Source organism: Eucalyptus grandis, chromosome 10 (genome assembly GCF_016545825.1).
Source record: "Eucalyptus grandis isolate ANBG69807.140 chromosome 10, ASM1654582v1, whole genome shotgun sequence".
In the NCBI taxonomy this organism is placed as follows: Eukaryota; Viridiplantae; Streptophyta; class Magnoliopsida; order Myrtales; family Myrtaceae; genus Eucalyptus; species Eucalyptus grandis.
In genome coordinates, this window is record NC_052621.1 from 23,772,120 (window position 1) to 23,785,949 (window position 13,830).

Here is a 13,830-nt window from a genome sequence, read left to right on the forward strand (position 1 = left end):
CCTCCCTCTCTTTTCAGCTCTCGCCCAAATCTGATTAACCCTCCCCTAGATTGGCTAGCCCTCACCTACCGTCTGCGAGGGTTGGTGGGGCGGCGGTGGCGGCGCCCTCGCCACCTACTTTTTCTTCTTCTTTTGTTTTTTTAAATTAAAAAAATTAGCTTATTTTTTACTTAGTCTAAATAAATTTTGTATTAAAAATCATATTTAAACCAAAACAACGTCGTTTTAGCCTTATACTTTGTGTTTAAGTTATATCAGCATTTTCCATTAGCCAAGCTAGATAGAGTTAACGGGAGAACTCGATTGTACAAATTTAATAAATTTAGGACTCAATTGCATACTTTACAAATTTTATAAAGTTTTAAAGTTTTTAGTAAACGTATCCCAAACAATAAAAATCGAGGCCGGGGTCAAAATCGAAACGCTCAGAAAATGGTGGGCCAAAAAGAAATACCTTGAGAAGATCTATATATAGCCCCAAGCCCAGCACATCACAAAATTTTTTTGGCTGCCTATAACCTAACATCACTTAGGCCCCTTCTCAAGTCAACTTCACCGATTGTGATAGGGTCTAATTTTGGCTCAACCGCATCTGCTAATCCCTCCAATTCTGGCTTTCAGTCCTATTTGATCCTCCATCTTTCTATTTTGCTCGACCAAGCCTTCTAAATTGCCCAACACAAATAACATGTTTAAATGTTGATTTATTATTTTTTTTTTTTGGATCAATAGAAGTTTTGGCCCTCTGGGCTCACCTCAATTATGTAACATCTCTCGAAAACAAATCAAATTTCTTTTAAAATGAATTATATTCAAATCCATAGTTAATGCGGCTATGTTTCACCGTCCCAATTCATAGTTCTTTAACCCTCATCACTTGACTTTAGACATTAACATCAAGTCCCTTTCGCAACAAAATGAGCATATATAATCTCATACGAAGTAGATCATGAGTCGTAATAAATTGATCTAATTCTTATTCTTGACATTCACAAGGAGTGATGAAAATAAAATTTTCTATTTTACATGTGAGAGAATTGTCCCGTAATAAAGCCAAAGGCTAGATCCCCAACCCATCCATTGTCCACTCAACAAAGTGGATCCAAAACCACTCATATGAAAGTGGAAATAAATCCTCTCTCTCTCTCTCTAATTGACTCGCCCCTCAATCAACGGCTGCCATTTGCAGTGCTGAAAATCAACGTCCAACAGGCCTGCCTTGTTCATCAAAACGTCCGCCGTCCACGTGGCAATAGCACCACCAACAGCTTTTGTCAAATCAAACCTAAGAAAGAGAAAAATTGGAAAAGTCAGTCCTGTCAATCTGACGTCACGTTCGTCCCGGGAGACGTCACTATCAAAAACACATCACCCGCAATTTCTCCCTACCAAACATACATTATGTTGAATCGGTAATCGCCTAATCGCGAAGCATGCCGGGAGCGCGTTCGTTGCTCGTGCAAGATCGCGTCTGCTTGATTTTGGGAAAAAATTGGTCTACGAAATTTATCAAGATATCGAGAGATTGACTTGTCATTCGATAATTAATTAATTATGTGTTTGATGAGATTGATGTCATTGACACAATTATTGAATTTCGACTTAATTAATCAAATCTCATTTGAATAACAGGGAAAAGGTTAATGATTTACCTAATTCAATCGAATATCTAGTTAATAAAAAATAAAAACCCTTCGACTAAATAACTTTCGATTGCATTTAAAACATAGTCAACTATATATCGTTAAGGTTTGCGGATTATATGTGTGGCTCTACGTTAGGAAATAGAGTAATTTCGATATCGCACTTTCAACTAATATTTGAGAAAAATCATATCATTATTTTTAGCACCTAAACTCCTCATCAAAATTTATTTTCAGCCCACTATTCTCTTCTTCTTTTTTGGCCATCGAGCGGTCAGGTTCATCCGTATGGACTGGCTGTGCTGAGCACGGTGGTGGATGGCACGAAAGCTTATTCGTCCAGAAAGACCACTTTTAACTCGGGTTTTTGGAGAAAGATCAATTGGAGCATAACAAGGCTAGACGGTTGCACTAACGCTGGCTTCTAGCCAACTGGCAGGTCAAACGACGACTCCGACCGGCGAACGACCAAGTCAGGGCGGACAATCTGGGCCTCCTAAAAACAATAGTGGGTGGCACGGGAATTGATTTGTCCGAGAAGTCAACAATCAACTAAGATCTTTGGAGGAAGGTCTGCTGGAGCAGAAACTGGAGAATGAGGGAGAGAGAGAGAGCTTGATGGTTTGGGGCTGATGGAGGAGAGAGAGAGAGTGAAGATAGAGCTGAAGCCTTCTCCATCAAGGCTCATCAATGCTTGCTCCAACTCCCCATGCAAGTCCCCTCATCTTCCATCTCTTCCTTTGCCCTTATCCAATTGCTTTTAGGGGCAATTTGGTCATTTCCACCTTATACAAATTACCAATCTGACCTTAGGCTGAAATTGATGTATGAGCCTAAGAATTGGGCTTGGAAATGAATAGGAATGAGCCTAAGAATTAGGCTTGGAAATGAATAGGAATGGGCTTGGGAATTGATTGAGCTTGATTGGGCTTAAATGGACTTAAGGTTTGGTAATGGGCTTGAAAGGAGGAATAGTTGGTTTAGGTCCAATGGGTTCATTTGCTTGCTTTGGGCCCATCATGGTGGCTGTCCCACCTTGGGCCTGGGGCCCACAATGGCTTGGCCTGGCCCATGTCCTCATGGGCTCGCTTTCTTAGTCCGAAAATCCCTTTTTCCAAGTACTCGGCTTAATTGGCGTTGTCGACTAACGAAGTAGCTTCATCCAAATTCTGTCCCAAACATTCTCGATAATTCAAAGTCCAATATTTAGTTCTCATGCCATGTCAATTTCGCCCAATGCCATTTCGGATACAACTCAGACTGACGGGCAGCTTTAAGGATTCACATGTAACCGACTCGTGCCAAACCACGTTTAAGAAAATCTCGACACATGGACGTTCTTGACTACATGAAATTGCGAAGTATAAATTCTTATTTCAAAGTATACGATTACTGAGGATCGACCTAGGGTTGTTTGCGAGTTCGATAATGTTGACACATAAATTTTGGCGACCCGTTTAGTCATTTATCGCTTTAAAAAAATTAGGGGTTAATTTTATCCCTAAAAAAAATATTAATTGCATATCATATTAATTTAGGTGCATTGTTTTTAATTTGCATTTTATGCATTTATTTATTGGACCGGTGGCAAATGGGTTTGAATTAGTTGTTCCAAACTTTAATTTGGCAAGTCAGACTAAGCCCACGAAGCAAGTAAATTAGCCCGAGCCCGTTTTCTTATAACAAAAATTACCTAAATGGAGATTTGAAATGATATTACGGTGGATTTTTGGAATTTAAGAAAATCGGGTTGCAATATTATCTTTAGGCGATAAAATCAGGAGATGTGGAAAATAAAAAAATAAAAAAGTGATATTGCGTGCGAAAAAGAAATCTTCGCGGATGTTGATTTGAAAAGGAAATTAAAACCTTAATCTTCAGCCTATAAAAAGGTTTTTTGCGTAAGGTTTCAGGGCCACAGGTATCGATACACACGGCCGTACGGAGGGGGGTTTTCTCTTAGTCAAAAAAGGAACTCAAAAAGTCAAAAAAAAGAGGAGAGAAAAGAAAGGGAAGAGGTGTTTTGGTTCTTGGGAAAAGAAGAGAGAACTCACGTTCTCCCGGTGAGGGTTGGCAAATCAGAAATCTCAAAGCATATTGAGAGAAAACACGTTGAGAAAGAGAGAGGAGCCTCATGGCCGAATACCCTCGGCTGTGCGACCCTTGCGTCCGAGACTTCCCCGATGTTGGTGCTGCCTCCCAACCTTGACCAGCTTGCTGTCTTGACCAAGCCGCCTGATGCTCATCCATGAGCCACTTACACCGACGATCGACGCTGCCGCTTTCTCCTCCGGCAACAACTTAGCACCTGCACTGCGAGGCGACAAAGCATCCAGTTACCGCAACAACGATGAGTTGATGAAGCTACTACACTGCGACGAGGTCACATGCACCGAGCCGTGATGCAACTCGACGGCCCAGTTGTGTCACCGATCCACCTGTTGCTCAGAGACTGCACCACAATGACAATATATTACCGCCATCGCTATTCTTTACCAAGCTGCAGAATTGTATTTTTTCTGCTCTTTTGCAGGTGAGTGACGCCGAGCACACCCACGAGCGAGAATCACCAAGCCAGTCCCACCAAACCTAAAGTCCACGGTTAAAAGGGCTGTTGAAATTTTGGTGAAATAAGTAAAAGAGGGGAATTTGTCTTCTTTTGACTGTTGTCCAGAAGTTATAATTCGAAAGATAGTCGAAGCTTCCTCACTGCGGAATTGCCCCGACGTCTTCGCGTCGAGCCTAAAGTTCACGGTCAAAAGAATTACTAGATTGAATAATTCTAAGTGGTGGATCTATCTTCTTTTGCATGTCGTTCAGATTGGACAATAACACGTGTGGTTTTTGTGATTTTATTTCATGCATGCAAAAGGATCTTCCTTGGCCAGATGAACGTGAGCAGCTCGGCATCGCTGTGTTTGTTTCGCAGGTCCTCAGAAGCTCGTCTTCGATCACTAATCCAAGCTAAAGCCAACGTGGATCTGCGAGTCTCGCTGAGAAACACCTCAGGTCAAACTCTTCCATGGCCCCACGTTTGGTTGTGACAATCGCGAAGGTCACGAGTTCGAGCCACCGCTGAACCTATTTCGACACTCTAAGCCCCAATAATTCCAAGCGAGATCTTGGCCCAGCGTGTCTATTGCAAGCCTTTCCAGCGAGTTTCCCACGACGAGTAACCTTGGTCGAGCCACATCAAGCTGCAGTAACGTGTCTGGTTCCATACAACTGACACCGATCCTGCAAAGTTCTATTCTTTATTTTTACTGCAGATTTTTTTTGGCATGGTTTCATCACCCATTACACTTGGAAGATGCCACTTTTTTATTTCTTTCGATGTATAGAAGTGGCCTAAGAGGGTTGCTCGGTCAAAGTCTTCAGTGGAGGCATCCCACATTGACCTTCTTTTGGGAACGGACGAAAAGCAGGAATTAACCAAGGCATTCTTTATCATATTTCATGCTGGCGTTCCTTTAATATTATTAGTCGTGGAGTCCCTGGCGACTGTTGCCCTGCCACGCTGAGCCGTGAAGCCTCAACGTTAGCTGCTCCGACACCATCCTTTAGCCCGACGTCAAGACAAGCTGCGTCCCGTTGAGCTCATCCCCTAACCAAGCATCCCGTGAAATTTCTGTTTTGTAGGTTTGTCGATCGTAAGCACCACCGAGAGACCCATTGGCCAGCATCATTATGAACCACCACGTGACCAGCCTGCTCCAAGAGCCTTAGCTGTGTTCGGTCAAGTTCCCCTACAAGCCGTCCATTAACAAATTCGAATTTGGAATGTTTTCAACAAATAGGTAAAAAATCTCATCTTAATTTGATTTAAACATCATATTGCCTATCTCATATTGCCTAGATTGATGTGATTGATATCTAATTTAAGAGGTATAATATTCATTGGGATGTATTTCATGATTCGCAACTGCGCTTGGGTTTTTTATTCCATTTATAAGGTTTTAGATTGAGTAATTAATCAAGCGGGAATAAAATTGATATTTTGATCTTTAAGGCTTAAGATCAATTTATTAATTTTATTAGCGAGATATTATTCCTTGATTTGAATGATATATGATATCTTTGATGATTCTGAATGGCTTGGTGCTTGTCTCATCTTGATTGTTTTATTCATCTTGAAATATGCTTGAGCTAGATCAGATTCACATTAGAATGTTGCATGCTTTAGGGTTATTTGCATATTTAGACTGAGCATTTTATTTATCATGAATTTTCGAAATAAAAATAAATAAATTTAGGATGTTAGATTTTCGTTTCATTAGCCTAAATTGCATGTTTAATTATTTGACATTTTTTAAAATTTCGAAATTAATAAAAAAAAAAAAAACAACAAAAATCATCATGCATATGTCATGTAGAATCAAGGCATCTTTTGTACGTCATTGCACATTAGGATAAAATTGCACATTTCATTTTAAGTTTAGATTGGTTTAGATATGCTGCATCTTAGGTTAGAGATTGCTAAGTTAAGATAATATCTTGGTTTAAATTAGGGTTTAGCTTGACCTAATCCTTAATATAAGTTGGATAGAATCTTAATTTAGTTAGATAATTTTCACATTTTTCTAAATTTCATGGAAAATACCAAAAATTATCTTAGAATAAATCAATTTCATTCTTTAGGACAGACTGCATTTTATTTATGTCATGTAGTTTAAGACATATTACCATGTCATATTATTTCATGTTAGATTAGTAGCATTGCATATTGCATGATCTTCATTAAATAAGTGACAAGGAAAAACAAAAATTGCATGTTAATTATAAATCATATCTAGGGTTGATGATGTGAATTCTAATCTAACCACGCAGATGCTTTCGTTGCTACGAGGTAAGTCCCTGCATTTTTTTTATATGCTTTCCTTGGGTGTTAAATTGGTGAATTGCGCACTCACATAATCACCTCACATGTTAGGGAAATAGATTTAAAATCAATCCAAACTGCCTGCAAAAATACTTTTGAAAATAAAGAAAAAGGTACGAAAGGGCGTTAGAAAAAGTTAGCGTAATCAAGTCCCCGTACCTAGAGTCTCTGATTCGTAGGAGTAAAATAATCCTCCCATTATTTTACTTAGGTGTCTAATCGACCTACCGTAAACTGATTAGTGGCGACTCCTAATTAAAAAATCATTTGCATGTTATGAACTTGGACCTAAGTCGCGAATTAGTATGGGTTTAGGAGAACCCGTGTTAAGTCTAGGCTTAACAATTCATTAACCAAACCCTAGGTAGTTCACACCCAAAAATTTGGTCGCGACAGATAATAGTAAACGGAATAACCTGTCGTTCCATTATGTTCTGTCCGCGGATCGACTTTTAGTCATCCTTGAAATCGGCCTACCTATCTACAGGATCGTCCTCACGCAAGTCTTACGGTCAAGTCGTTTTCCTAGGTCAAGTTCTTTAGTCCTACGAATTCTATCCTCATTAGCATTTCCCCTCAAGGTTAGTATCTCAGGAGTGATCAATTCCGAGTAAAATCAACCAATAATGCATTGACGAAGTTCACATTCATTTATCCCATAGAGGGCTCGAATTTCAAGATGTCACAAGCTTGACCAATTAGCGAGGGAAAAAATTATTGAGGTAATAAGCGAATTGAGGTTCTTTCATCATTTTGCTATTTTTCCTCTTCGTCTTATAGCTCCGACCATAATTTTATTGATTTCTATTTAACTGTGCATATCATACTTTTCACTTTTTCTCAATTTTAAGTTAATTTCATATCTTGCCTTGTCTAAGTTCAACCAATTATGTCCGGAAATAACAATAATATTATCTAGAAAACATTAAACATATTTCTTACTTCCTGGATAAACAATTTGATTTTTCACACAATAATAATTGCAACTTCACTTATATGCCTGATAAGACCGTGCGTTCCACGGTCGATATTCTAGTTTTTTTTTTTTTTTTAAATTACTAGCCCTTCTAATACTTAGTTTATTTATTATTGTACGATGACAAATATTTTTCTATTACATGTCATCAAGATCAGACTCCGCACAGCTGACAAAATTTAATAATGGCACTAAAAGGCAGCAAAGCCAATGCTGACACGGTGTCGTTCTGTGCCCTCATTACTTTCGTAGCTAATTTTGGACCGTGGTTTTGAATGCAAGAAAAATAACCTATTGGATCAATCCAATATAATAATAAAGTAAGCTGAATCTAAAGATGTTCTTAAAAAGCTTCATCCCGATTTAATCTGAATTTTGAGACTTCTATGATGTAAAACACTCTGCTGTTACTGCTAACTATTAGAGCTCAACCTACTGAATAATCTCATTCGAAAGCAGCCCTAGCTGGCTCTGGAGGATCCGTGAGGAAGATGTCCAGGAGCTGATCGATGGTGGTGAACTGCATTTCCGGGTACATTCTTGAAGCCTCGAGATCATCTTCCTTAATCTCGTAGCTCATCAGGTCTCCCTTGACGAATATGGAGTGAAGTATGGAGACAGGTATGTTTTCTGGAGGTGGCAGAGCTTAACAAAGGACACAAAAACTATGAAGCGTCAGCAACCTTTCTGGAACCGATTCACGATGAGGCACAAGCACAGAAAACCAAGGCTCGACTAATGTCGGGGGTGGCGGCGGTGTCTTGAAGAAAATTTCAGGGCAGTATCGTGATTGATTGCGATAAAGGCGAGGACCTTATCATAATTGATGCGAAATAGAGGGGGTTTGGAGAGAATACAATAGTGATTTGAGCTTACTTTGAGAGAGCTTGACCAGATCTTCCTCGGGCACGCAGACTCTCTTGAATCTCCGACCCGTTTTCTCCTCCCACAGCGAAATCAGTTGGTGCTGAGAGATTATGTTCGATTTCGGGCGATAAGTGACGACCCGATTGCACGCCCTCGGATCATTCGCCACCTTGATCGTGTACTTCCCTATGTCTTCCTCGTAATTTAGCACGGCTAGCACAAAAAATAGAATCTTCAATCATATTCAAAAATGGAAAATACATACGATAATGGCAAGGTTAAGTCTCTAAACTTTTTTTCATCAGATTTTTAAACGGCAAAACAAACATGAATAGATAAATTTATGGTTCACAAATTCAATTGCATGAAAATTATGTCTAGGGGTGGCATTACCAACGTGAAAAAGTTTAGGGACCTCCCTTATCACTCGAAATAAATTCGGTAGTTTCAGCCTTTTCAATTCAAAGTAAAGCCCTTCATTTAAAATCAGATCGGCCGGAGTTTTATTATTTACCTATCACCTAACTTTTTTGAATGGTGAGCCTTTCGTAAGTGAATGACCTAGGAAATTCTTTAGAGGATCCTGTGATTTTCTCGTACAATGTGGATTGACTCCATCCATCATGTCCATGTCCCACAAAGGATAGGGTCATTGGAGTTATTTGCTCGGGCCAAAGTCCATGGATCTAAATAAATCACAGCCATCGATTGTGTGGGATGTAAAAGCAGGATCCACGTGATCGATTATTTCGATAGAGATGGGTCGCGTGGATTTAGACAAGCCCGAGCCGAGCCGAGCTGAGCCGAGAGAGAGAGTACCGTTGGCTTCGCCATCGCCGTAGACAACAATTTCATCATGGGGGTTGTGGGGATGGAGGAGGAGATTGACGAAGTATGCAGCGAAGCAGTTTGCAGTGATGAAGGTGAAAGGAATGCTTGCAGCTTCGATGGCCCTCCTAATCTTCCTCTTCTTCTCCAAGAACTCTTCGAATGGAGGGAGTGGCGTTATTTTATCCTCCTCACACCCGAAATCAGACGGCACAAACCTCTAGTGAAAATATAAATAACAAGAAATAGGATTTCATCAATGCCATCTGATTAATTCCAACGTATGATGATGCGCATGCAATATCCATGATAATCAATCGAATCGAAAGGTTCGGCACAGTCGATTCCCATAGGTTTTTAGATGATGCCAATTTCTAAATTTGGAGCGTGTGATCCGATTATTTTATCTCATACTTTCTCTCAATTTTTACCTAACCTATTGCCAATATTTGGATGCTCATTTAAACAAAATTCTATCCTCTTTAGATCAAGGGCATTTGAACAGTAAAAAGGTTATGTTGCTTCTTTGAGGTTTTCTAGAATTTTGATTCTAAACTGAAATTTTTGACGTATTTCAACAAAAGAGAAAGTACATATTAAGATGAGATGGAAAGCATGATATGCTTGGTTTTTTAAGATAATAATTATTTATTTTTAAAAAAAAATCAATTTAAAGTCAACAAGTATAATATCATTCTTTTTCTTGGTGAAATTCGAATGGTGTTCAGTGGCATAATTTCTTGAAACGGGTAAAGACCTAACTCAAAAATAATATAGTGAAGGCTCGACCAATTAGCAAGGGAAAAGATGATTAAGGTAATAAGCGAACGGAATTTCTTTCATCATTTTGCTATTTTCCTCTTTGTCTTGTAGCTTCGATAAACTTCATCCATCTCCATTTAATCGTGCATGTCATGCTTCTCATCTTTTCCCGATTTTACGTTAATTTCATATCTCGCCTTATCTAAGTTTAACCGATTATGTCATAAAATAACAAAAGTATTAACCAACAAATATTCAACAGACTTCTTACGGATCGACTATCGGGGGTGATAATCGGATTGCTGAGGACGTCTCACGTGCAACACTGAGGGAGCAAATCTGAATGCACGGAATCTTCTCATTAATTTCAAGTAATTAAGCCTCTATTGGATTTGCCCCGACCATTCGGTTTGATAGACCTACTCTTATACTTGTCACTAGAGAAGCGATTTTCAATGCATCGAATTTTCTCATTAATTCCAAAAATTTAAGTCTCTACTAGCTTTGCCTTGACCATTCACTGTATGATATATCTACTCTTTTGTTTCTAATAAGAATAAGAAGAGTAAAAAGTGCGATCTTTTTTCTGCATCTGCTTGGAGTAAGAGAGGTGGCACGGATAGCTTAGATCGAAACTTTTGGAGTTAAGAAGCAAGAATTGGAGCAAGATTTTTATTTTTTTGGGTCTTTTAGCACCCAAACTCCTTAACAAAATTGATTTATCATACGCTTGAATCAGGTACATTCGACTTTAAGAAAGAAGACAGAAAGAACCTCTCTGTCAAAAAAGTAAAAGAGATTGAATGACGGGTTTCATAGATTGGGGAGTATGAACAAAAATAATTCTTCAATTCAGTTCTAATTTTTTTTTTTATCAACTGAGTTCTAAACCTTTTTTGTGCTAATTCACTTCATCTAATAAATTTTGACTGGTCGGTGTGGACATGGATGTCGGCCATCCTATGAGGCGCGATTGATACTAACGTAAATAATTTTAATAATATTTTAATATTTTGTAATTATTTAATTATTTAATTATTATTTTTCCTTTTTTTTTCTTCCTCTCTTAGCATTCAGCTAGAGGAAGAAGATGAAGGAAGAAAAAAAGGAAATAAGAAGAGAATAAATAAATAATTCAAAAATTAAATAAATAATTCAAAAATATCATTAAAATTTGTCCACGTTAATATTAGCCAGGCTGTCATGTTGACTTCAGTTGGCCAAAATCTCTTGGATGAACTAAATTGGTATAAATGTAAAAATTTTAAAACTCAATTGACTATAAAAAAAAAAAAAAATAGTTTTAGGACTAAACCGACACAATTATAATAGGTTGAGAACTGTTTTGGTAATTTTCTCCTAAGTTGGTGAGAGATAACTTACTTTGATGTTGCCGGCGGCGATGATGGCATCGATGATCTTGAGCTGGTCAAGTACTTGAGGGTATGCCAAAGCGGAGATAACTATGTCCACTTGCTTCAGTGCTGCTACAATCTTCTCATGTTCCTCTAACTCTCCCTATTTCATTGCCACAACAATTCAATGTAAAACATATATATTAATGGCCAGTTTTGCTTTGTCCCTGTTCCTCCAACTAATCTTCGGATTCATGGATTGTAAATATGTTGCAAGTGATGATATCCACAACATATAGCACAATAGTCGGAAATATAACTGAAAAAAAACATAGCCTTTGTCAATAATCAGGTGCGTGTCGAATCCACACCCTCATACCTCTTGATTAAAAAGAAATAGTAAGGGCCATGCATACACACGAATGTATTCGAATGAGCTCCCATCACATGAGAGAGAGAGAGAGAGAGGAAGGAAGAGAGGCACACATACTTCGATGATGTTGATGCTGATGGAGCGGAACTCATGCCGGAGGTTGAGGTTCGAAGGTCCCGTCTGGGGACCGGTGGGGCGGGCGTAAATGCAAGTCGGGTGGCCCAAAGAGACGCTCGCCCTCACGATGTGCTTGCCAATGTATCCGGTGCCACCGAAGACGAGGATCCTGCTCACTTCCGCCTCTCTTGCCATTAGCCCTTACCCTCGTCTTCTCCTCCCTCTCTTTTCGGCTCTCGCCCATTCGAGTGGGCCTTGTGTACTCCCCTTTACATGCCTTAAGACAGATGGGGCTTCCCTCTTCCTGTCGGCTGCATTATATCTACCACAAATGCACCCTTACGCCCAAAACATCATGTTATCTCGCACCGTATGAGTTTCCCCCCGAATTTCAATGATTGCAAAAATACAAAAGGGCACGGTACGTTGGATGACCGAAATCGATCGTCCCTCCTTCGGCCTCGAACGTGACATAAAAGAGGGACTGTTGGGTATCGAGTAAAGGACAGAAATTAAGGCATCTGCCATGTGAAGTTGACTGACACTGTTGGACAATTCGAGGACACAGCTTTCCCATTCGTTGTGGACTCTGTTCGCTCTCGCCTGAAATGGGACCTTGAAAGGTCCACGGCACGGCCGTTTGGTGAAAACTTCGAGGAGAAATGGAGATGCTCCTATAAAAGGAAAGTCAATTTCATTCTTCATTGAAACCCACGATTTTGTACTTCGTATTTGCTCAAATACGTCTAAGATTTCCATATTATTTCCCGAATCGGGTGAAATTTAGGGCAAAAATTGAAGATGAAAGGTGATCAATTGAAGATTGGTAGAGAGAGAAAGACGAGTGATGTGAAAATTCTTTATTTATTTTGTCGTTGTTAGCACAGCACAAAAAGCTCTTTTCTCAATCAAAGAAATAATTCTTGCACCTTTCTCTTTCTGTGTCCCCACCCCCCAGATCCCCATCTCTGGGTTGTGTGTCCAATCCATAACTCATGTTCAACCATCCATTCTAACCTTGTAAGTATTTGCGGTCTAACTCCCTATCTTTGATTTGTTGAATTTCCTCGACAATCAACATTACATTATGAAGATGGATTAGCTCTTTTGTGTGCATAGGTGACATAAAAATTATTCAAACTCACTCCAAAAGGTAAAAATCCACTTTTAGTTTCTAAACCTTTGCATAACCTTTGCATACTTTCAACCAATGTCCCTCCCACTCTGAATTTAATCAATTGTAGTTGCATGTCCAGTCAAAGACATCACGAGACCGAGTGGGAAAAACTTGTGTCACCATGGGCATGGACTATCAACCAATGTCAAATACAACGACAATAGCCAAACTATGAGCGATTAGATTTCTCGACACAAACACTGTAAATCAAGCATTCCACGTAATACTTGTGTCGATTCCAGCGAACACATACATTTCGTTCAATGAAATTGATTTGAAATTAGAGGGACTTAATTGGACTAGCTATTGAAGTTTGAGGGCTTGATTAGACCAACGACTTGATTATAAAGATACAAAAATTCAGGGACCATAAATGGAAATATACCTAGCCTATTTGAGCCAAAAAAACTGACGTGTTTCTAAATTTTTCTATCTCACAATATGGTCCCGACTTCAATAACATTCAACGTCAGCAAAGAGGAGGGAATGAAACTTGGAATGGAAAACTCAAATTCAAACAAGGAGGCTAATGACCATGATTACACGAGAGTCAAGTCAAAGGGCGAGGTCTCTAAACAAGTCCTTCATTTCAATGGTTTTTAGATTTTTCACCCCAATTTTTGCGACAACCGAAAGGCAAGTTCAACACGACGCCCCAAGTAATTTGGTTTATGGACGGACTAAAAACAATAATGATCCAGGCAGGGGTCAAAATCGAAACGCCAAAAAGTGGTGGGCCAAGAAGAAAGGCCTTGAGAAGATGGACATCTAGCCCCAAGTCCAGTCCATCGCGAAAAAATGGCTGCCTATAACCCAACATCCCTCAGGTCCCTCTCAAGTCAGCTCCACAGAT

The 13,830-nt window shown here is 39.3% G+C and overlaps 1 protein-coding gene across 1 annotated transcript; it reads right to left on the reverse strand.

Moving 5' to 3' along the window:
- Window positions 1–7,833: 7,833 nt before the first annotated feature.
- LOC120288671 (eugenol synthase 1-like) lies at window positions 7,834–12,072 on the reverse strand. Its single transcript, XM_039302748.1, has 5 exons — window positions 11,801–12,072; window positions 11,339–11,473; window positions 9,185–9,413; window positions 8,375–8,578; window positions 7,834–8,143 (listed from the first exon to the last, which is right to left on the reverse strand). Exons 1-5 carry the CDS (start codon window positions 11,993–11,995, stop codon window positions 7,944–7,946), a joined length of 963 nt encoding a protein of 320 aa, XP_039158682.1. The 5' UTR covers window positions 11,996–12,072; the 3' UTR covers window positions 7,834–7,943.
- Between the last annotated feature and the right edge of the window lie 1,758 nt (window positions 12,073–13,830).

Excerpts from the sequence above, each read along its gene's own strand:
- LOC120288671 (XM_039302748.1), bottom strand. The coding sequence starts at position 11,995 with ATGGCAAGAGAGGCGGAAGTGAGCAGGATCCTCGTCTTCGGTGGCACC. Across the intron at positions 9,414-11,338 it reads TCGCCGCCGGCAACATCAAA|AGGTTTGTGCCGTCTGATTT; the intron begins GTAAGTTATCTC and ends TATTTTCACTAG. Across the intron at positions 8,579-9,184 it reads CGGCGATGGCGAAGCCAACG|CCGTGCTAAATTACGAGGAA; the intron begins GTACTCTCTCTC and ends TTTTTGTGCTAG.